Raw genomic sequence first — 24,333 nt, 5'->3', positions numbered from 1 at the left:
ATAAGGAAAATAATCAGTGAAAATGTCTCCCCCACTACAGAAAGTGATAAAATTAGCCTCATAATTTATTACAAAAGCATGAAAACCAGCCAGCTGCTTCTTAGAAACAACCCGGCGCCCCCAGAAACGTCTTTGAAGAGAAGGAGTGTCATCTACGAATTCACATGCTCGGTGGATGGATGCCACCATTCTTATATCGGGATGACCACTACCAGACTCTCCAACCGCGTCTCTCGTGTCATCTTCAAGAAGGGGCCATTTTCATTCACTATAGGGAAAAACACAACAGGAGACCAGAAAGAGCTGAGCTTATAAAGAACATAGAAATTATTGACCATGCACCGGACCGAAAACGCCTACGTTATCTTGAAGCTTTACATATATTAGAGAAAAAACCGACTATCAACACGGTAAAAGAAACAGAGTTTCTCCCACCATCATAAGAAGAAATGGCGCAAGAACCAACCGCACTACGTATACATCCACGAGAGAGAGAGGAGAGATCGAGGGGGGGAGAGACAGAGAGAGAGAGAGAGAGAGAGATCGAGGGGGAGAGACAGAGAGAGAGAGAGAGAGAAAGAAAGAAAGAAAGAGAGAGAGGAGGCAAACAAAACAGAGAGAGAAAGAGAGAAAGAGAGAGAGAGGAGCAGGCAGAGAGAGAAAGAGAGAGCGTTAGAAGGAGCGAACGAGAGAGAGAGAGAGAGAGAGAGGAACTTGCAGAAAGAGAAAGAGAGAGAGCAAGAGAGAGAGAAAGAGCGGAAGAAGTAGAGAGAAAGCGGGAGAGAGAACGAGCGGAAGATATATCAATTGTACAGCCTGCCGCCCAAGAGGTGGGTACCCCAAACAACACCCAACCGACGCTAATAACCCAGTCCAAACTACGCAGGTCAGAACGCCTCAGGGGGAGATTTCGTTTCCATCCAACGACCAATTAAAATCCGTTCCCACCGACCCGCCCACCGATTGTACACGACCTTGCATGCTATAAATACTTGTAAACTGTATCTTAATTCACTGTACTGTACTGAAACTCTCATAGATGACTGCCTGTGCGCTGTCGACACGTTAGAGGAATAAACCTAAGACAAATGAAAATCTTTACATGTCCTTAGGAAACTTAATACACAGCTACATGCTGACGAGAAAAAGATAATAAGAAGAATTGAGAAGATTCTATATAAATTAAATGCCGTTGAAACAGCTATTGTATTCAATGCTACTGCCCTCAGAGAAGGCCTCCTTCCATATTATTATTATTATTATTATTATTATTATTATTATTATTATATTTCAAAAAACACATCTCACTAACAACATCAATCAAAGAATATCATCAATTAATTCACTAATTCTGTAAGCACCATAAACAACCGAATAAAAATAAAAATAAAATAAATAATAAAAAAACCTCCACCGCGCACTCGGCATTATAAAACATTCAAGAGGTCATCAACCAAATCTATAACACCGTTCATATATAAAGCAGTAACCCACATTCAATCGTTGCAGCGAAATGGCCAAAATATCAATCATCATTCATCATCATCATCATCTCATCATCATCATCATCAGCGTCCTATAGTGGATCATGCCCACTTTCGGGACCATATTTTGAACGTAATGCATACAAACATTACGTATGTGTGTATGTATATATTTACATAAATACATACATACATACACACGCACACATATATATACAATAAATATACACATATATAAACACACATGTGTATGTATAACTGAAAATTTGGAATGTGATGAATAAGCAAAGTCAAAATCCACGAAGCAAAGTGAAACAATGATGTAACAGCTGCAAGGCCTTTCGAATCTCGTCATTTTTATATATATGTATATATATATATATATATATATATATATATATATATATATATATATATATATATATTATGATTACTTTTCTCCATAAGCATTTTTCCCTGCTTGCTAACCAAAAGCTCTTGGGTGGAAAAATGGTATCTATTTCGGATAAAAATGGTATACATAAATTAATTTCTACTCATAATTAACACCAATACACTTCTGAAAATGGGAAAAAATACTAGTTCAAAACAATTTCACGCTTATAAGCAGTGAGGCGTTCGAAAAAAATGTAAAGTGATATGTAACATCTTGGTTGTGTTTACCAAAATGTGACTTCAAGAGATAAATATTATATGCAAGTAATAACAAGGAGTAACCCGCCCTCCAGCTTACTCGCGACGCGTGCAAGATTTTCCCATTACGCATAAGTTGTATACATGATATTCCTAACTTAACTTAAATTAAAACGTGCTTGAATCAACGGTCAAATAGAGCCTTGTTTCAACAACGAAAATTAAAATAAATACGCTGTATTTCATTAGAAATAATTGTTCTGTACTGTTTAACATGCACATAATTTATTTTTTTTTTTTTTTACATTTTACACTCTAATAAATATATCATAAATGTCCTACCCTAAAATTCATGTATCTTTCACTCAACGTGAAATAGCCTTTTTCAGACATTTTTAGGTTCTTTCATAGACCTTTCCTATCCCACCACCTCCATCAACAACAACAACAACATCAACAACAACAACAAAGTAGTCTGTAGGCTTACTCCCCGAGTAAGCCAAAAATTTATACGAAACAATCCCAGCCAAACAAATTTCATTTGACAGCAGGAAATGTTAACGACTACATATTGTGAGGCGTTCATTATCCACAATATCATTCATTCACTCGATATGTTGATAATTCACAGGATGGGCGTAATTAACGATTACACGTTAGTTGAGTTGATAACTACGAGAGAGAGAGAGAGAGAGAGAGAGAGAGAGAGAGAGAGAGAGAGAGAGAGAGCAGTTATATCTGTACTGCCGTAAACCTACTTTGCCGGTCCTGCGGACCAAAGAAATGCAAAAACAATTAGACAAACTCACAATGAAAGATAATGATTAAAGTAAATAGAAAAAAAAGTAAAAGTACAAAAACAGATAACAATACATCAACGAAAACAATCAAAGCAAAAATAAAAAATAAATAATGAAAAACACAGGAAGAAATAAAGACGGCAAAAAACTACGACTAAATCAGCCAGAATTTCTCGGGGAACAAAGTACAAGTAGGACAGAGAGAGAGAGAGAGAGAGAGAGAGAGAGAGAGAGAGAGAGAGAGAGAGAGGAACGCAGCAACCAATGACACAACGAGATATGAAACAAGGATGAAGCTGCTTCCTGTCTCTCACACTATCCCTTTGTCTCTCTCTCTCTCTCTCTCTCTCTCTCTTGTACTTTGTTCTCCAAGGAATTCTGGCCGATTTAGTCGTACTTTTTTGCCGTCTATATTTCTCCTGAGTAATTGTTCTAATTGGTTTCATTGATACTTTGTTTAGTATCGTCATACTTCTAATATATAATTTCAATTTTTCTGTTTAATCCTTTTTGTTGCATCGTTGTAATTGCAATGTCGGCCAGTCTTTATTAGTGTGCATTTCTTTGTCCAGGTCAGCGAAGTAGGTTTACTTCAGTACAGAAATAACTGAGGGGAGGCTCTCTCTCTCTCTCTCTCTCTCTCTCTCTCTCAGTTGGGTGAGGAGAGGGGGTTTCTGGGTCGACTTAATATAGATGAAGGGGTGAGAAACGATCATGTACGCGTTTATGTGTGTACGTGCGTATGTCCTCCTGAGCGCGCAACATTTCTTTTTGTGTATCCTTAGCGATAGACGAAAAAAAAAAGTGTCCATGATGCTAATAGAAAATAGAAAAGTTACTTACGGTACGTAGCTGACTTGCGTTTCACACCTACCGATACAATAAACACAGAGAATTGTATTTGATTATTTCCGTGAATTTCAACTTGTTATTCCTTTTTTACTGTCACTCAAGTGGGGAGAGAGAGAGAGAGAGAGAGAGAGAGAGAGAGACTCTTAAAACGTTTATAAATTTTTAATAGACTTTTTAGTGTAATCCTTTTTAAGCTCTCAGAGAGTGAAAGAGAGATTCTGATTAGCATTTAAGAATTTTGAACAATTTTTTCTTGGCATAATCATTCCTATCCTACGTAGGCCCTCATTAACCAATAAGAGAGAGAGAGAGAGAGAGAGAGAGAGAGAGAGAGAGAGAGAGAGAGAGAGAGAGAGGGCACATTTTAAATACCGAGATAGTATCTGGTGAAACAAAGCTAATGCAACTGTTGTTGCCCGCGTACTCAAAGAGTCCTTGTCTAGCCCGGCCACGCAGAGAGAGAGAGAGAGAGAGAGAGAGAGAGAGAGAGAGAGAGAGAGGTTAAAAGGCAGGTGTGTAAATGACATACGCCTTTGTCCCACGACACACGGGGCAGCTGCTTCTTACTAACTGCTAGCTCTTATAGCTGCTATTGGGGCCCGACCCTGCCCTTCAAAAGCTGCTGCTGTAGATACATCGACGGGGCGACCTTGATGTTGTACGCGCTCGCACGCACGCACACACACACACACATAGCTCCTTCATTATTGTAAACATGAGACGGTCTTTTCCCATATCATTCCATGTCATATGCATTTGTGAGTATGATCCAGTGATTTACTACTGCCAAGCATTTTAACCTTATTTTTAATATGTATCTACGAATGTAATTGTATTAGCCACAGTGTCCTCTTAACGTCTCGAATTCTTCAAATTTTCCGGACACGCTTGTCACTACAAAGCCTTAGATCCCAGTGCAAGAATAATGAAGAAATTGTGACGTCTGTAGCAGGATTGGAACACAGTTTGTTTTGCATTTTCAACTCATCTGATCCCATACACTGCACGAACAGTTCACATTAAACAAAAACCAGACAAGAAACAATGGATGGAAACTAAAACTGAAGAGATACAACACATCCCATTGTGGGAACTTCTTTACACACAAGATATGTGACACGTGGAATAAACTGCCACCAGAAGTTGTAAACAGCAACAGTGTGGAAGAGTTTAAAAGAAAGCTAGACAAAATCATTGGGACACTGTGAATGCACAGTAAAACCTGCTCCTATTTATAAGTGAGGACACGCTGTCTCCTCGGATGGACTAACAAGTCTTTGAGACATCCTAATCCTTGTAACTCCTTGTAACTCCAGTTCTTTTCTTTTATATAAATTCATTTATGGCTTCATTTTCATGTCAATAATGGACTCTGAGTACTTGTTACGCATGAATAGGGTTCATCTTCTGAATGATAATAATAATAATAACGCAACTTACACAAAGAAGTCTTTTTAGCATAATCATACCATTCTTACTTTAAGTTATCATTTTGTATTTCACTAAAGTGGAGAGAGAGAGAGAGAGATTAATTGATATATGACTGCTGAAACTGGTGTCACAAAAACAAACACATACAGCTTCTTTTGAGATTTTAAAGTTTTTAATAATATTTCTTAGCATAATCAGAGAGAGAGAGAGAGAGAGAGAGAGAGAGAGAGAGAGAGAGAGAGAGAGAGAGAGAGAATTTTAAGAATGCCATAATTCTTAGCGTAATCATACCCATTCTATTTGAGTTCTTTTTACCTTCCAACATCTGGCTGCTGACACAACCTTCACTCAGCAAGTTCTGCAAACCCTCTCTTGTCTTTTTTTTATTTAATTTTTTTTTTTTTTATTTCCTCATCTACTCTACAATTCGAGTCTAATCTCTTCCTGCCATCATTCACGATATGCACCTGCGCATAACTAAGTTCCTCAACCACTATCATTTTTCTCTCCCTCATTCATCCCATTATCTAAGTTCTTTTTTTATCACACTCTCCTCTAATCTCTAATCATCTCTTCGGGTTCTCGGGCATCGTATCCCAATCTTTTCTTTTGTTTTTTCAATTTGTCTGTATACTTGTCATATAATCCAACATTTTCCCATCAACAATACGATGTAATGGTTAATGTCATTGCCAATAATAATAATAATAATAATAATAATGATGATAATAATAATAATAATAATAATAATAATAATAATAATAATAATAATAATAATAATAATAATAATAATAGCAGGAAGCAATCTATTACTTCTATTTTGAGCACAACTTTTATCTACGAACAGTATCTATCTGCGTCTCAAAGTTACCCTGACGATATCTACAGCCATTATCTATTATTATTGAACGGTTCCTTAACAACTTCTGGCTATAGTAGATTCACATCAACCATGCATGTGATGTCTAGGTCAGTCCCTTACGACGGTCCTTATTGGCTGTTGATAAGCAATATCACAGGCTGGAAACTCTCAGTCTCCCTCGAGAGTTCGTATAGGAATGACGTATGTTCCACCTCTCCTGAGGGATACGCCTTTCGAAAGTATCCCTAAGGAGATGTGGAACATGCATCCTGCCTGTGTGAACTCTCTCGAGAGACAGAGTTTCCAGCCCTGTGATCGGCTTATCAACAGCCAATCAGGAGCGTCGTAAGGGACTTGCCTAGACATTAGATGCGCGGTTGATGCGAATCTACTATAGCGATTCTGAGGAAAGTCAGGAGCAAACTCCTATTGCGTATACAACTCCTAGTGCTACTTCTGCTACTAATAATGCTGCTGGTGCAACTGCAACTACTACAACTCATACTAATAGGGTGAATGACTTATTACTGCCTGCGAACTATGGTACTTCATATTAGTACTGATCATGCCATCCCAATACTTCAGCTGGAAATAATGGTATTATAGGTACTGTTAACCGGGTGGGCCACTACCCACATACAGAAATAAATTGCCCACCCACTAAACTGATTCCGCCCAAAAGGTCTGTGGGCGATTAGAATGTAACTCCAACACTACTTGTTGAGAACGACAGAATTTGTAAAACTATTTCTTTTGTTAAGTAACATTTTCATAATGTATGGAAATTAATGATAAATTAAACATAAATCTGAAGGAATAAGTGTACAGTATACACTGATGATGTTTGATATGCGATGACTAAGTAACAACAATAAAATGTCCAGTGTCCACCCACTAAAAAATTTAGGTTTAGCCTTGTCTCTCTCTGTCCTATCACGGGGGCCGGGGGGGTGGGGGGGTTACACAACGTCGACATATCTGAAGCGGAAATAGCGCCCATTCTCTTTCAGTGAGTCCCCCTGGATTCTAATGAAATCGAGATCTGATGACGCATGACTGAAGAGAATTCAGTGGGAAGAGTCTATTTTTTTTTTTTAAGTCCTCCATCATGACGAAGTAGTAATAATAATTATTACTACTTATGGTGCATCGCTATACTGTGGCCACGGATAATAAGTAAAAATCCACAATTCTCTATATGAGAAAGACTGTGGTTTTCACAACACAAAATACGAAAATGTGTTTTTTGAAAAATACTCACATACATATTTATGGATTTTTCTTTCTTTTTTTTTTTTTTTTTTGCAATTTGAAAAACGAACCTTGCTCATATAAAATAACTGCAGATTTTAACTTTTTATAATTTGAAAAAACGCAAACCTTCCTCGCATACGTAACAGTATATTTTTACTTCAAATTCAGGCTTCTAAAGAATATTTACAGAGCTCCCTTGCAAGACTCTACAGAAGATATTTAATAGGTAAAAGGAAACAGGAAAGTAAAATGAACGTCATTTGACTAATAATACGATAACTTTGTAAAATAAGTTGATAAATAAATATAAAAAAACCAACGGTGGACCCTTCCATGATGGCACCATCTTTTGACACAGAGAGAGAGAGAGGGAGAGAGAGAGAGAGAGGAAGTACGCCAATCTTGGTAGGTGAAACATCTTCTCTTTCTTTGTTTTTCCCGCATCTTATGATCCATAGTATAACTTTACCTTGCTTAAATAGCAAATTTGGGATTCTCCCACATCACTTATCACTTCTTAATGAGAGAGAGAGAGAGAAAGAAACAAAGAGGAGAGAGAGAGAGGAGAAGAGAGGGGGGGGGGAGAGGGGGGAGTAAAAGTATCAAGGTTAATTTGATGGCAGTTTCGGGGTGTCAGAAGACCCCAATGAGATTTGAGAATAAGGCCCTCTAGAGTGTGAGAGAGAGAGAGAGAGAGAGAGAGAGAGAGGGAGTATGAGTGTCAAGGTTAATATGATGGCGGTTTAGAGAGAGAGAGAGAGAGAGAGAGAGAGAGAGAGAGAGCAGCTTCCTCCGGTCACATGACGTCACAGCGGCTGAGGCAAGTACTGACATGGCGGGAGAATGAATCGATCTGGAATACACAACGCCGGGGGGACTGTCAAACGCCCAGGAATTATTTAGAGGCGTGAAAACCTACCGAATGGAACGGTATAAAAAGAGAGAGAGAGAGAGAGAGAGAGAGAGAGAGAAGCCGGCAGCAGTATTCTAGCGGTAAAAATGAAAAACAAAAGCAAGAATATCTGTGCATGTACGTACGTGTATATATATTTTTCTTCGTTCTCAGCTTGATTCATAGTCAGGGTCGCCGTTTTTGAGAAGGTGCTTTTAACAAGCAACGAACAGATCATATAATTTTGTTTTGGCAAATATTTTACGTATATTTGCCATATTTCTTCTTCTTCTTCTCACTTTGATTCCTAGGAGGGGTAGCTGTTTTTAATGAGCCCTTTCGGCGCAATCGACTTTTCTGTACAGCGTATAATGCCGTATGAAACTCTCGATGTGCGGCAGTACCAAACTCTCAGCCTCGACCGGGCACGACTCAGCTGCTCCCCAGATGCGGTCAAATGAAGATGCGTCGGCATCTTTCACTTCAAGCGGTGCCTGATGCACGATCCATGGCTAACATTAACCTTCAATAAAATTAAACCCACTCGGGCTAGAGGGCTGCAACTCGGTATGTTTGATGAATGGAGGGCGGGTAAATCAACATACCAATTTTGTAGCCTCTAGCCACAGTGGTTTTTTAAGATCTGAGGGCGGACAAGCAGACAAAGCCAATAAAACAGTTTTTTTTTTTTACAGAAAACTAAAAAAAAAAAGTTACAGAACAAACCACTGCAAAAGTATATAAACAATAAACCAGGGACAAGACTATTCCCTAAGACAAATATTCGCATTTTTATATTAAAAAACTTAATTCAATAAGGCTTCACAAACCAAATCTTTCAAAACCATCTTGGTTTTTATCGCTTTTCAGTCTCCGCCCCCCCCACCCACCCACGCTACTCCCCCCCCTTTAATTTCTTTTTTTTAAGACAAGTCAATGGAATCCTAATCCTTAAAACATACTCTTGATTGCCTCATCTTGTTCAAGTCTCCTCCTGTCTCTTTAATTTTACACCTGTGCGTATAAGAGAGAGAGAGAGAGAGAGAGAGAGAGAGAGAGAGAGAGAGAGAGAGAGAGAGAGGCGATATTAATCACTAATCACGCCATGGTTCATGACACCAATGGGATTTGTCTTCCCTCTCACTAGAGTTGAGAGTAAGGTCCCCACAGTGGTCAAATGAGATGGCGTTTAAAGAGAGAGAGAGAGAGAGAGAGAGAGATTATATTAATCTTATCAAGTTAGAAAACGCCAATGAGATTTATCTAGTTTTTCACCTAGATTGCAAATAAGATCCCAAAAAGTGGAGAGAGAGAGAGAGAGAGAGAGAGAGAGAGAGAGAGAGAGAGAGAGAGCAATTTCCTTCATTAATTAAACCAAATATATCCGACCCAAAACAAACTAAAAAAAAACATTAATTAACACAATGTTGCTGATTAAATAAACTGTTGAAAAAAAATCAATCAATCAAATTAACAGATAACAAGTCCCACCCCTACAGACAAACAAACAAACAAGCAAACCGAAAGCTGTGAGTCACAGGAACTAAACAGTTGTACGCCTTCATTCACAGCCAATTTACAAGTGATAAACAGAACGCCCAGGATAACAGTTCATGAAAAAAGCAGCGACTGAGCTATGGTCCTTTGGTGGCCTATGATGTTATGGTTTCCCTTGGCGATAATAATGAACGCGTACTGATGACTGGGATTCATTGCATTAATTAGATTATAAAGGAATGACAAATGGATTAACTGCTGTTATCATTGTTATCATTATTTTTCATTTGCTACATTATTAGCAAAGAACAACAAAATATATTATCTGCAATTAACTAACAATTATTATCACTATTATTATGAAGTAAAAAATTCCACTGATAATTGTAATTCCTTTCATTAATTAGATTATTAGCAAAGAACACACACTAGATTAACTACAATCAGTTGTAGCAATCATTATTATTATCATTATTATTAATTATTATTATTATTATTATCATTTTGGAGGACGTGCTCCCGTGTCATAATCAACCCACGGTGCCTTTCGTGACATAATCAGTGAATTGTATTTCCTGTGGTTACTCGACTACGGTGGGTCGCAGCCATGTTGGATAAGAGCATAAGATATTATCATACTCAACTTTAGCGGCTATGATCAAGAATCAATAAATAATGAATATGATTGACTGACTGAGCTTGGCTACTATAATTATAACTGGTGTCACAATACCTAGGTTATGACGCCGTAATAAATAAAATGAAGAAACTAAAATATATGTAAATAAATAACTTTAAAAGTAGTTTCATCATATGACAAATATCTAAAGATATATATATATATATATATATATATATATATATATATATATATATATATATATATATATATATATATTATATATATATATATATATATATATATATATATATATATATATATATATATATCCAAACGAAAACTTCTTTCAGTTCTCTTCTGAAGATAGAAAGAGAAACTCACAAAATAACTGTTTGCAACTTGTTTACTTGTAATTAATTATTTACATAGTAGTTTACTCAGCACTTCTAGAGTGTTGAGTACAATACAATGTAAATAATTACAAGTAAACAAGTTATACTCAGTAATCTAGTGGGTTTCTTATTCTAACACATATTATATGTGTGTTTTGTACTATATAATCATGCCTATTCACATATACTATCTATACATACTACACATACTGCATATATGCCTCCCAATCTAAGACGCACACAGCGATGATCAAACGTCCTTCTCTGAATATACAACATAAAATAAACAACAGGCAACCCTCTCGTGGAACCTGCGTAAGCACACCATCCCGGATGTGTTGTGAGACGCCAACGAATATAACGCCATTAACGGAATCGATAACCGCGTAGCGGACGAATATACTACAATCGTGTGATGTAAACACATTGGCGCATAAATTATTATCGACACAGGAAATGCGACTTTTAAAAAAATTACGAGTTGTGTTAATCATCCGGCTCGGAAAGGGTAATGTTATTCTTTTGTTTTAATGATGAGATGGACGCATGGATAACCCGACCATTATGCGTCATAAAAAATTTGGTAGTATTCTTTTTCAAACTTTAATTGAACGCATGAATAATCTGACCGTCGATTGCACTAAATGATAAACACATTCTTGTTCATATTCTTGAATTAAACGCATGTATGTATCATCTGACAGTCAGATATAATAAATATAACACAATTCTCTTTCACAATCGTGAATTAAACCCATGTATACGTAAAAAGACCGTCACGCGTAACATAAAATGATTTTTTTTCCACAGTTCTGAATTAAAATGCCTTATGCAATAAATATTCATGCGTACGCACGCTTACGTTTATACGCAAACATACAAGGGTACATAGGCATACACTGTACATATATACGTCTTCATATTTGTACTAGTATTATATTTCAGTGACAACACACTTTTTCATTTCCGGAACTATCTTATAAAATATACATACATATATAATATATATATATATATATATATATATATATATTATATATATATATACCATATACATATATTTATATATATATATATATATATATATATATATATATTTATATATATATTATATATTATATATATTAAAGTGAGTTTCCTGTAGTGTTTATGTTCCGTATCTGTCTGATGTTGCTTGTAATTAAGATGGCCTTATGCCAGCACAGTTTCTTGATCTCATAGCAGCCTGTGCTATAATAAACAATATCAATAATATATATATATATATATATATATATATATATACATATATATATATATACTATACATATATATATATATATATATATATATATAGATATATATATATATATATATGTATATATAATGAGAAAGCTAGTCCCACGTCCTAGTGCTTAGGTGGCCCTGATTCTTATTCGGTGATGTTTTTTCTTAAGTTTACTACAAATACTTCATATTCAAGGGATAATAATTCCTTCAATCAGAGGAATGTTTCATGTCATGAACTCGGCCCCGAACGAATGGATGAAAGGATCAAGCAAAAAATTTAAGCCGCAGTGCAAAGAGGAAATTGGAGTGGTTGGACAGCAGAGTACACATGAAGGCAAATGATAAACAAGTAAAAAAAATGCTTTTCGAGCCTCGGGCCATGAAACTTTCAGCCACGGACTGGTGGTGGCCTGTCGTATAGTGTTTGCCAGATGCACACTCATGGCTAAATTTAAACAACCTTAAAATAAAAATGACTGAGGCTCGAAGGCTGAAATTAGGTATGTTTGATGATTGGAGGGTGGATGATCAACATACCAATTTGCAGCTCTCTAGCCTCAGTACTTTTTAAGATCTGAGGGCGGACAGACAAATAGCCATCTCAATTTTCCTCTACAGAGAGCGAAAGGTATTAAGGGCCGAGTGTGAAACCGGAAGGAAGCCCCAAAGTTGCACTAAGAAGTAATAGTTAAAGAGGTTGGACAGCAAAGTGGAAGAAAGGGGAAGCGGGGTATAATGAACTGGCCCCCCCACCGAGCATTCCTGCGCATGGTGTGGTGCTAACTGCTTGGCCTGGCAGGTCAGAATTCTTGTCACTGTCTCACACCTAAACCAATGACCATCATATTGAGGCCTCTGACGTGAACTCTATACGCAATATATGAAAGAATTCTGAGACTAAGGCAATGGAATTCTGGACATGACTGAGCAATACGATTAGTTCCCTCCAACTTTATGTCCCATTCGACCTTGCCATTTTACTTTTTTTTGGTGAAAATGCTTCATTTCCCTAATAATTTTTCATTTTCAAATAAACACTTCTCTCGGACCGTTTTTGTTTTTTTTTTTTTTTTTTTTTTTTTTTTTTTTTTTTTTTTTTTTTTTTTTTTTTTTTGGGGGGGGGGGGGGGGGGAGAGGGAACGGTTTTTTTATTTTTAACGTTCATCTTCAAATCCAAAACATTCTCCTCAATGAGTTTTTTTGTTTGTGGAAAAGGGTTGATTTCCAACTTCAATTTTTTTAATTAAACACTTAACTCCGTAGTTTTTTTGTGAAAAATGGTTTATTTTCAACTTTCATCTCAAATCAACACCTCTCGTTTTTTTTCGTTTTTTTCTTTTTGGTGAAAATGGTTTGATTTCCATCTTTCATTTTCAACACTTCTCTTAATGATTCCCCGCCTCTCAACTCGCCCACTTCAACCCTGAAGAATCTTACGCTTTGTGTATCTGCTCTCATGGTACACATTCTCAAGCCTCTATAAAGATCAACAGAATGCCCTGCAGGATATGTGTATTCTCTTTAACATTTCTGTAACGATTCAGTGACAATCTGCTTCTTAACTTTTGCCGTTTGTTTCTTTGTTAGTTTCAGTTCGTATATCTTTTTGCTAAAGCTGTAATTTTTCAAAACATTTTTAAACAAATCGCTTTCTTCTGGTACTGATTAAAACGTCAAAAAAAGAAAGACCTACCAGTGTCCTTTCTGATATTAAACAGAATCAGTCATTTCCCCTGAGGTACTCTGGAAAATCACTCTTTGTTCTTGATGCCTTTGATATCTCTTATGAACTAAATCGGGCAGAAGACCAGGTTAGCTAGAATTCCCTAATCGACTATTCTTCTGAAATCTTCATTTTAGTTTCCTGTGAAAAGAAACTTACGAGATGGCTATTTGTCTGTCCGTCCGCAGTATTCCTGTCCGCCCTCATATCTTAAAAACTACTGTGGTCAGAGGGCTGCAAATTGGTACGTTGATCACGCCACCCTCCCATCATCACATACACCAAATTGCAGCGCCCTAGCCTCTCTAGTTTTTATTTTATTTAAGGTTACTTTAGCCATGATCTTCGTCTGACCCCCATATGGGAAGCCAAGGCAAACAACACGGGAACAACCGGCCGTGGCTGAAAGTTTCACGGGCCGGGTCTGAGAGTTTCGTACATCATTATAAGTTGCACAGAAATTCCATTGCACCGAAGAAACGGTGGCCGCACTTTTTACTTGTTTATTTATCAATTTTGTATTTTATGAAGATAAAATAAGACCATTTTTTTTTTGGTGTAAATCTTGGACTGTTGTTAAAATACACCACTGATAATCCGCTAGGATTTTACGTATATCTTAAAAAGGAATCAAGAATTACACATACAAAATATTACCTTCTTTCATTATCTTTTTCAGAGAGCAATTATTGGTCTCTATAGCTTCCCTCTACATTCCAATCCTACTGACGAACACACAATAAAACCTGCTACCTTAACTTCTACAGAATGACGTATCCTACAGAAAAGGACCAGACCACTATTTCTAAATGACTCTATAACCTCACTGGCATACTCTTGCCATCGGGATCTTGAGCCAAGTATTTTTTGTATAGGTACAAACGCCCACAAAACGAGATTTATTTTTTACTGGTTAGGTAAGCCTCTCTGAAGTGTTTAAAAAGTAGTTTAAGCTTTATTTCCTTGTTTATCAAATAGTCGGTCATTTCTTCAAGCTGGCGCCACAACTAAAAGGTCAAAATTCTCACTGAGCAAAATATGGTTGGTCCTTTATGCTCATCATTGTACTTCTAAAAATCCGAACGATATCAGCTAACAATTTAAAAAAGTTTCCCTTTCTGAATTTGAATTACATTTTCACTTACTCGGGTAGTAGTCTACAAACTATTTTGCTGTTGCTGTTGTTGTTGCTGTTGTCCTTGCTGTTGTTGTTCTTGTTGGGGGGTAGGAAAGCCTAAAAAGGTCTGAAAAAGTGTTTCGCATTGAGTTAAAGATACAGAACTTTTAGGCTAGGATTTTATGATTCATTTATTATAAAGAAAATGTAAAAAATAAATAATATGCTTGTTAAACAGTGCACATAAATGAGTTTCTAATAAAATACAGCGCATTTATTTTAATTTTCGTTGGTGAAAACATCGCTCTATTTGGCTGTAGATTTTAGCATGCGGCCCCGTGTAAGCTGGAGGTCGAATCACCCCTCACTTTTAACAAAGTCTTCCAAAAGCGATGCTAATAAGATTCTTTATCTAAGAATTGTAGATTTTTTCAAATTCCAGAAAGACTTATAATCTGGCACCTTTGGTAAATATTCTAACAATAGGATGAAAGACAGAATTTAGGCCAAAAGCCAAGCTCTGGGGACCTTATGAGGATTCAGCACTGAAAGGAAGTTGAGAGTAGAAAGGTTTGAAAGGTGTAAGCAGGGGGAGGAGAACCTCGCATTTGCACCATGAAGCAACAGTTAGGAGGTTGGAAAGAAATATGTAGTGAATATGAACGGAAGTACCAGTAAAAGGAACGAAAGGAGTCGAATGTAGGGTACCGAAGGGACGCTGCAAAGAACCTTAGGTAATGCCTACAGTGCAGCCGCCTGCACTCTACTCCCCTACGGAGAATATTCTAATGGGAACTGGACAAGGCAAAAGTATCTAAATTCAGCACCGAAGGAAAACCGTCAACAAACTAGGAAACCTAGGTTATAATACATCTTCATCTATATGACGTAAAGATATGGGAACTTGGAAACACAGAAGAAAGCGAGAGAGTTCGAAATGCCGGTCAAACTGTTGCAAGAAGTTCAATTAAATATAAATTCGAGCAATGATATTCTTCTCTATCAAATATTAAAATTAAAAGATAAAAATGCCCTGAATGAAAGTTTCAAAGTCCAGATATAATGATTAGCCTTTGGTCCATCTGTCTAGAATGGGGTAATGATATTAGGAGACTGATTCATTAGTTTAAGAATAAGAAAGGTCAGTGATGTCTAAAAAAATTTTAATTGCTGATATATATATATATATATATATATATATATATATATACATGTATATATATATATATATATATATATATATATATATATATATATATATATATATATATATGCAGAAGCCAGGTACTATGTCGTACCTCTAAGTAAATGGGGATACAATCCACAATGAAGTAAAATCCTCTTGTAAAAGTAAATATATCTTGTACAGGATTAAAGCTTTCGACCATCAACTGTGGTCTTGTTCACTAAAGTGTGATATGTCACCTCAAGGACTAACAAGCAAGAGCACAAACATTTGAAAGAAACAACGGTTAGGTAACAAGCTAGTTCATATATGAACTAGCTTGTTACCTAACCGTTGTTCTTTCAAATGTTTGTGCTCTTGCTTGTTAGTTCCTTGAGGTGACATATCACACTTGTAGTGACAAGACCACAGTTGATGGTCGAAAGCTTTAATCCTGTACAAGATATATTTTATTTTAAACTACAAGAGGATTTTACTTCATTGTGATTGTACCCCCATATATATATATATATATATATATATATATATATATATATATATATATATATATGTGTGTGTGTATGTATGTATGTATGTATGTATGTATGTATGTATGTATGTATATACACACACATATATAATATATATATATATATATATATATATATATATATATATATATATATATATATATATATGCATCAAAAATCTTGGGATTTCATAAACAGCATTCCGAGAGAAAAAAAACTTTTCTTAAATCAACCATTAAGTGAAAAAGGAAACCTCGAGTTCTTTGGCTAATAAAGCGCACAATAAAATCCCCTTCATAATCTCCTACCCCAACATACCCAGCTCCACCACCCCCGCCAAAAAGAAAAAGTCCTAGGAAGAGCTTTAAACAAAACAAAGGCGGCAGCAAGCACTTGGAGAATAACCTTACAGAACAAACAGTAGCAACCACATGCAGAATATAAAGTGAAAACCTCGTCTTTACCTCATTGTTGGTCTGGTGCTTCTCACACGCCGTCACTATGAGCTCCATCGTCTCCGCCTTCATCTCGTCCGACATGTCAGTGTGCTGGAAAAAAAAATAATAATAATAATGTCTGCCCCATTGAATAAGAAAAAAACAATCTTCTATGTCTGGCACACGAGTTTGGTAGTTTAAATGTCCTTTTATATCAATAAATTAAATGGAAAAACAATATTTATGTCTAGACAATTGTAATTTGTAGTTTAAATGTCCTCAAACAGAATAAAGTAAATAAACAATTGAAATTTGTAGCTTAAATGTCCTTAAACAAAATAAAGTAAATAAACAAAAAAAAACAATGATTAAGTTTAGCCCGTTGAATTTGTAGTTTAAATGTCCTTATACATAAATAAAGTAAATACAAAAACAATTTTTATGTTTGAATTTGATAGTTTAAAAAAAATGTCCTTTTACATAAATAAGGTAAATAAAAAAACATTTATTGACGTCCTGGCCCATTGAATTTAGTAGTTTAAATTTCCTTATACATAAATAAAGTAAATAAAACCAATACTTCTGTCTGGACAATTGAATTTAGTAGTTTTTTAAATGTCCTTATACCTATACATACATAAGATAAATAAATATAAAAAAAACACTTCTATGGCTGGCCCATTGAATTTGGTACTTTAAATATCCTTATACATAAATAAGGTAAATAAAAAATAAATCTTTAATGTCTGGTCCACTGAATTTTCATAGTTTAAATGTCCTTAAATATAACAGAATAGAAGATAGAATTCCTGCCAAAGGCCAAGGCCCGGGACATAACGAGGTCATTCAGCGCTGAAAGAAGGAATTTGACAGTAGAAAGGTTTTTAAAGGTGCAACAGCAGGTAAGCCTCGCTAAGCTGCGCTATGAATCAGTTGTTAGGAGAGGGTGGAAAGGAAATTAAGATGGAAGAGAGAATATGAATGGAGGTACAGTCAAAGGAATGAAAAGGATTACACGTATGAGCCGATGGCCTTATAAAACCGCAGGACTAAGGCCAAAAGAGTATTTTCAAATAATTCCGAGCGTTTTCGAATATTCCAATAAAGTTTTTGCGACACCGACAAATATTTCCAATAATTTTGGGGGGTCATTTACGAATATCAAAAATTACATTTACGAATATTCTATAATATTCAGGAATATTTACGAATGTTTCCAATTCCATTCAGGAACATTTGCGAATATTTCAAGATGATTCAGGGACACTCAGTTTTCTTAATATTTCCAAGATGATTTAGGGAGTCTAAATTTTGTGAATATTTCCAAGAATCTAAGGCAACGAATATGTCTCCCACAGGCATTAGGTAAGGGGCATTTATAAAAGTGTCCCCGGCATTTTGGGACACTTCTGCATGTCACCCCAATAACACTCTAACGGCTAAAGGTAAACTCCCTAAGCTAAATTACAAAGATATGATTGTTTAATTTAACTCCATTTACAGCACTTCCACTCAGGACTATAGGAAGTAAAGGCTACTCCAAGTAAGCGCTTCATCGACGCTCAAATGACGCCCGTCTAAGGAATGCCTTTGAGAACACAGGCAGCGTCTCCAGCTTCGTTTGAGGAATTTTTCAATAACTCTCTTCCTGTCATCTAATAGGCATCGCACAGGTCTCAGGAATTGCGCGCCGATTCGAACTACATCGTTGTAAACAGGTATGAAAGGTATTTATAAATTTTATGTATGGGGGACATTTTCTTCTACGTCGCCATCAGTCATCGATATCAATATTTTTAGGGTTATAAATAGTACCTTACAGACCTTACATCTTGTTCGGGTTGCCCCAGGTCCCTCAGTGTGAGGCACCTCTAATGTCTACCAGAGAGTTGCTAGTACATCTTCCGGTATATTTTGCATCTTCCAATCTTGGATGGTCCTGGGATGCAGTTTAGATATTTGTCGAGCTTATTCTTAAACACATCTACGCTCACTCTGATATATTCCTCATGAGCTGGCAACGCATTGAATAGACGCTGCATTATCGATGCTGGTGCGTAGTGGATTAATGTTCTGTGTGCTTTCCTTATTTTTCCTGGTATAGTTTTGGGCACTATTAATCTACCTTTGCTTGCTCTTTCTAATATTTTTAGCTCCATGATGTTTTCGGCTATTGCTTCTATCTGTCTCCATGCCTGAATTATCATGTAGCGTCCTATTCTCCTCTAGACTAGTATATAATTTTAAGGATTGTAGTCTTTCCAAGTAGTCAAGGTCCTTAACTTCTTCTATTCTAGCTGTAAAGGACCTTTGTACACTCTCTATTTGTGGCAATATCCTCTTGATAGTGTGGGTACCATATCATATTGCAATATTCAGGTGGATACGAACATATGTTTTTATAAAGCATAATCATGTGTCAGCTTTTCTTGTTTTAAAGTTGCCGTAACAGCATTCCCATTTTTGCTTTACATTTTGCCAATAGAATTGCTATTTGATCATTGCATAACATGTTCCTATTCATCATCACACCAAGGTCTTTTAACTGCTTCTTATTTGTGATTGTCTCATTATTAGGTTCCCTATATGCATATAGCTTTCCTTCTGCTGTCTCCATAATTTATTGATTCAAATTTATTAGAGTTAAATACCATCCTATTTACCTTTGCCCAATCATATACTTTGTTAAGGTCTCTTTGTAGCGCGCTCCTATCTTCATCATAAGTAATTTCTCTACTTATTCTTGTGTCGTCGGCGAAACTACTCACTACCGAGTCCTTAACATTACTGTCTATGTCTGCAATCATAATAGCAAACAGTAATGCAGCTACTGTCTATGTCTGCAATCATAATAACAAACAGTAATGCAGCTAACAAACCGTACCTTGTGTGCACACGGATATTACCTTAGCTTCATCCGATTTCTCATCGTTTGCAATAACTATCTGTTTTCTGTTGTGTAAAAATTCTTTTAACCATCTTCCTACATTATCCACTATATTATGTTTTTTAATTTTCTTCTCTAACATATTATGAATCTACCTTGTCAAAAGCTTTGCAAAGTCTAGATAAACCACATCTGTTTCATTTCCGCTTTTCCCATATTTTTTTTTGTATATGTTCTCACGGTGGACTACAGTTGGGTTTGTGTACTTTTTCCGGGTACGAAACCATGTTGTCCTATATTAAACAGATTATTTTTTATTAAATGTTTTCATAATATTTTCTTCATTACCCTTCCATACACTTTGCATAATATGTGATGTTAGACTCACAGGCCTATAATTACTTGCCTTTAGTCTTGATCCACTTTTTGAAAGTAGGGGTAATATATGAATAATTTGTTCTCATCATAAATCTTGCCTGTATCTACACTTGTCTTAATAATATTGCAAGTGGCTTTGCGATAGAAAGAACTACTTTCTTTAACAAAATAGCAGGGACACCATCAGGACCTGCAGCAGCTCCATTTTTCATTTCATTAATAGCCTGCACAATATCAGCTTCATTAATATCTATGTCAGTCCAATAATTCACTATTTTTCGTCCCTACTTCTATATCATTATCTTCATTATCAATTCTAGAGGTGAATTCTCTATTAATCGTTCTGCCAATATGTTGCATATTTCCTTTTTTTTTTTCATTCGTTAATCTCCCTTCAATTCTTAGAGGGCCTATTTCTATTCTTCTTTTATTCATCTTTTCCGCGTACGAGTATATAGTTTGGGGTTTGCTTGATATTTACTAGGGTTTTTTTTCTTCCAAGTCCCGTTTTTCATTTTATTTTGATTGTATAATCTTTTGTTCTGAATTTTTCTATTTTACTTTTAATTCTATAACTTTCCATGCATTTTTTTCTTTTGCAAGACCTTTTTTCCACTTTCTGATTTTCTGGAACAAGATCCTTCTGGTCTCTTGGTATGCATGACTGATGTTGTTTACTTTGTTCTTCGGTATATATTTATCCACTATTTTTCTCTAATAATATTATTATAATATCTCCATATTTACCCTTATGTCATCACTTACGAAAATGTTTATCCCAATCTTTGTTTAATTCTTCATTTATTTCTGACCATTTTATATTTTCACTGTAGAAGTTGTATTTTCCATATCCTTCCCACTTTTTCCATTTCTTGCTTATCTCTGTTTTCACTTGCTTTGGAATGGACTGTTAATTTTATGACATTATGATCTGAAATACTCGCATTATAAACTATTATTTCTTTAACATAATTCACCTCGTTCACAAAATACTAGGTCTAAAGTATTTTCCTTTCTTGTTGGCAGGTGATTTATTTGTTGAATGTTGTATTCTAGTAGCATATCTAATAGCTTTTTCGAATTGCCTCTTATCTACTGCACTACTATTACTCTCTTTTTTATATGTATAAATACAACCACAATCTCCTATTCGTTCTTTCCATTCTACGAAAGGAAAGTTAAAGTCTCCAGATAGGAGAATAGTCCAGTCCTTGTGATTTCTACATATATAATTCCAATTTTTTTCCTATTATTATGTCAAACTCTTTAGTATTAGGGGGTCTATATATTACTATGTTCATTAATTTTTCATATTTCAAATTCTACCACTATTAGTTCACACATTTTGAGTTACTATACTTCTCATATATTTTTCCTTGTTTTTGTCTTTCCCATATATTGCGGTTCCCCCTTGATTCCTATTTTTTATATCTGATCTATAAGTTTGGAACCCCTTTATTTGATCATCATTCCCAGTCTCTTGGGAATACCAGGTTTCACTTATATTCATTATATCTATTTTCTTTTCAATTTGGGTTAGTTCTTCTAAGTACTCTATTTTTCTTTTTGAGTTACTCGTAACTAAACCCTGCGCATTCATCACTATGATGGTTTGCGTGTTTTTTTCTCCTTCATTTAATATGGGTAATAATAAGGATTTTCCCAAGTCTCTTTCCTGTTCTGGTATGTTGTTCTTTTCTTCATTTCCAAAAAATTCTGACATTAAAAAAACAAAAAATCCAACTTTTCCATAATATTTGATCTTCCTTCATCATAATTATTCATTTTGTGTCTGAATCTGCAATTTCCTCCGTATCTGCAGAGAGAGCAGTGGTATAGTAGATTCAAATCAACCGTGCATCTGATGTCTAGGGCAGTCCTTACGACGCTCCTGATTGGCTGTTGATAAGCCAATCACAGGGTTGGAAACTCTCAAAGTCTCTCTCGAGAGTTCACATAAGCAGGATGTATGTTTCACCTCTCCCGAGGGATACGTCTTTCGAAAGTATCCCTATGTGAACTCTCGAGAGAGACTGAGAGTTTCCAACCCTGTGATGGTTTATCAACAGCCAATCAGGTGCGTCGTAAGGGACTGGTGGCCTGGACATCAGAGCACGTTGAGGCAAATCTACTATAGTAATAGTAATTGTCCTATGTAATCAATACATTAATTCAATGACTACAATAATTATGACTACTAAAGTTATACAAGTATTTCCCGACAAGATTAAATCTCTATATTAATTCCTTCTTGGGGGAGTTGCCAACCTTCTATGCTACCTACATAATGTTAATCTTTTGATTGTTAGCTTAAAATTTATTACAATATAGCTTTAGAAATTTTACCAGCAACAGAAAGAAAAAGCAGCACTGATACTAAAGATTACAATAGCATTAATATACTGTGCATTCAACATATTCATTCAGTGACTTCTAAAACTATTTTTATTTTTCTATAATAGATTAAATAAACTTATTCAATGACTTCTATAGCTATAAAAGTTTTTTTTTTATAATAGGTTAAATCACTATATGAATGGAATTCTCACCTTCTGTGGCACCTTACATAATGAATAACGAATTCCTTTCGGTTATTTCTCAACATATTTATTCATATATTATTCAAACTCAACTCCCTCTTCCTCACAAGGACACGAAATCACAATATTTACTCCCTAGGGATAGCCAGTCTTTCGTCATTGGGGAAAAAAAAACGAAAGAAATTCAAAGGAATTCATTAATTAACTGAGCAGACACCGGTCATAGAGACCGCCCAACCCACCCCTCATCCCTAACATAATGAGAGAAGAGAGAGAGAGAGCGAGAGAGAGAGAGAGAGAGAGAGCCGCCTGAACAAGATTTTTTTTCATTGTAAATATCTTCACAGCACAAACGCCAACAACCAAAGTGTATGATGCAGAGTAGCAGTTGGCAGACACATTCACATTCACATGAGAGAGAGAGAGAGAGAGAGAGAGAGAGAGAGAGAGAGAGAGAGAGAGAATGTCATTAGCAATAGCATAGCACATCAATCTTTCTGCTGCGACTTTTTCTTTACATTTTAGAATGTGGTAAAGAGTAAAACAGAGACCATTTTGAAACTAGCTTACTGCTTAGTGTTCACCAAGTGTGCCAAAACACTGTAGGTACTATTTTGTAAGCTCGACGTCTGCCATTTCATGAATGAAAACAGAGCGCTGATGATGCAACAAGCTGGGTGGGATAGTAAGAAACATGAAAGGAACGAGAAGCAGATGCTTAAGCAACGCTCGAGAGACGAAAGCAGTTGTTGAATGAACGTCTGTGTGTGTGTGTGTGAATAGTGACTCTCATGCATCAAGTCGAAGAGCCACATACCGAAATCCGAATAGCCGCTACAGCGTATAATCAAGACCACCGAAATAGATCTATCTTTCGATGATCTAGGTATAATGCTGAGTTACGGCACATGAAACTCTCAGCCGCCCGTGGTGGCCTGTATTGAATAGAATAACTAGTGAGGTTAGAGGGCTGCAATTTGGTATGTTTGATGATTGGAGGGTGGATGATCGACATACCAATTTGCAGCCCTCTAGCCTCACTAGTTTTAAAGATCCAGAGGGAGGGCGCACAACCAAAAAACTAAAACCTTCGCTCCTAATGGACTGTTAGTTAAGTTTTTATTGTCTTCAAACTCAAGAGGGAACCTCCCACTCTCCCAAACTGTCTGTGTTCTCTAATTATATTACTTCAATATGTCATTTTTTTCTTCAATTTCAACGGTCGATGCTGTTCTGTTGCTCATCATGTAAACTTCATCCAAAAATGAGTTTCAGAAACACGGCATCCACAAGGAAGGAGGAGCCGAAGCTACAGCAGAAAGAAATGAGGATACTGAGGTTGGAATATACATCCTGCCTATGTGAACTCTCTCGAGAGACTGAGAGATTCCAGTCCCTGCGACTGGCTTATCAGCCACCTATCAGGAGCGTCGTAAGGGACTGGCCTAGACGTCAGATGCACGGTTGATGTGACTATTATAGAAATCTCGCTGCGGAAGAGAGACCAGAAAATAAGGTAAGTTCCGGAGTCGTAAAGATTAACTGAATGATTTAAAAAACCGAGAGAG

General features: G+C 36.1%; 1 protein-coding gene across 6 annotated transcripts in view; it reads right to left on the bottom strand.

Annotated features, from left to right (window-relative positions):
• Positions 1-24,333, bottom strand: part of LOC135219895 (histone acetyltransferase KAT6A-like) — a 326,469-nt gene that overhangs the window by 228,060 nt on the left and 74,076 nt on the right. For all 6 annotated transcript variants that reach the window (XM_064257053.1, XM_064257055.1, XM_064257056.1 and 3 more), the window contains exon 2: positions 16,988-17,071. In XM_064257053.1, the coding sequence (XP_064113123.1) occupies positions 16,988-17,071 (84 nt within the window). The remainder of the gene's footprint in view (positions 1-16,987; positions 17,072-24,333) is intronic.

This window comes from Macrobrachium nipponense, chromosome 1, assembly GCF_015104395.2.
Source record: "Macrobrachium nipponense isolate FS-2020 chromosome 1, ASM1510439v2, whole genome shotgun sequence".
NCBI lineage: Eukaryota > Metazoa > Arthropoda > Malacostraca > Decapoda > Palaemonidae > Macrobrachium > Macrobrachium nipponense.
The sequence above is the reverse complement of the archived record's forward strand: the minus strand, read 5'-3'. Positions and strand labels throughout refer to the sequence as shown.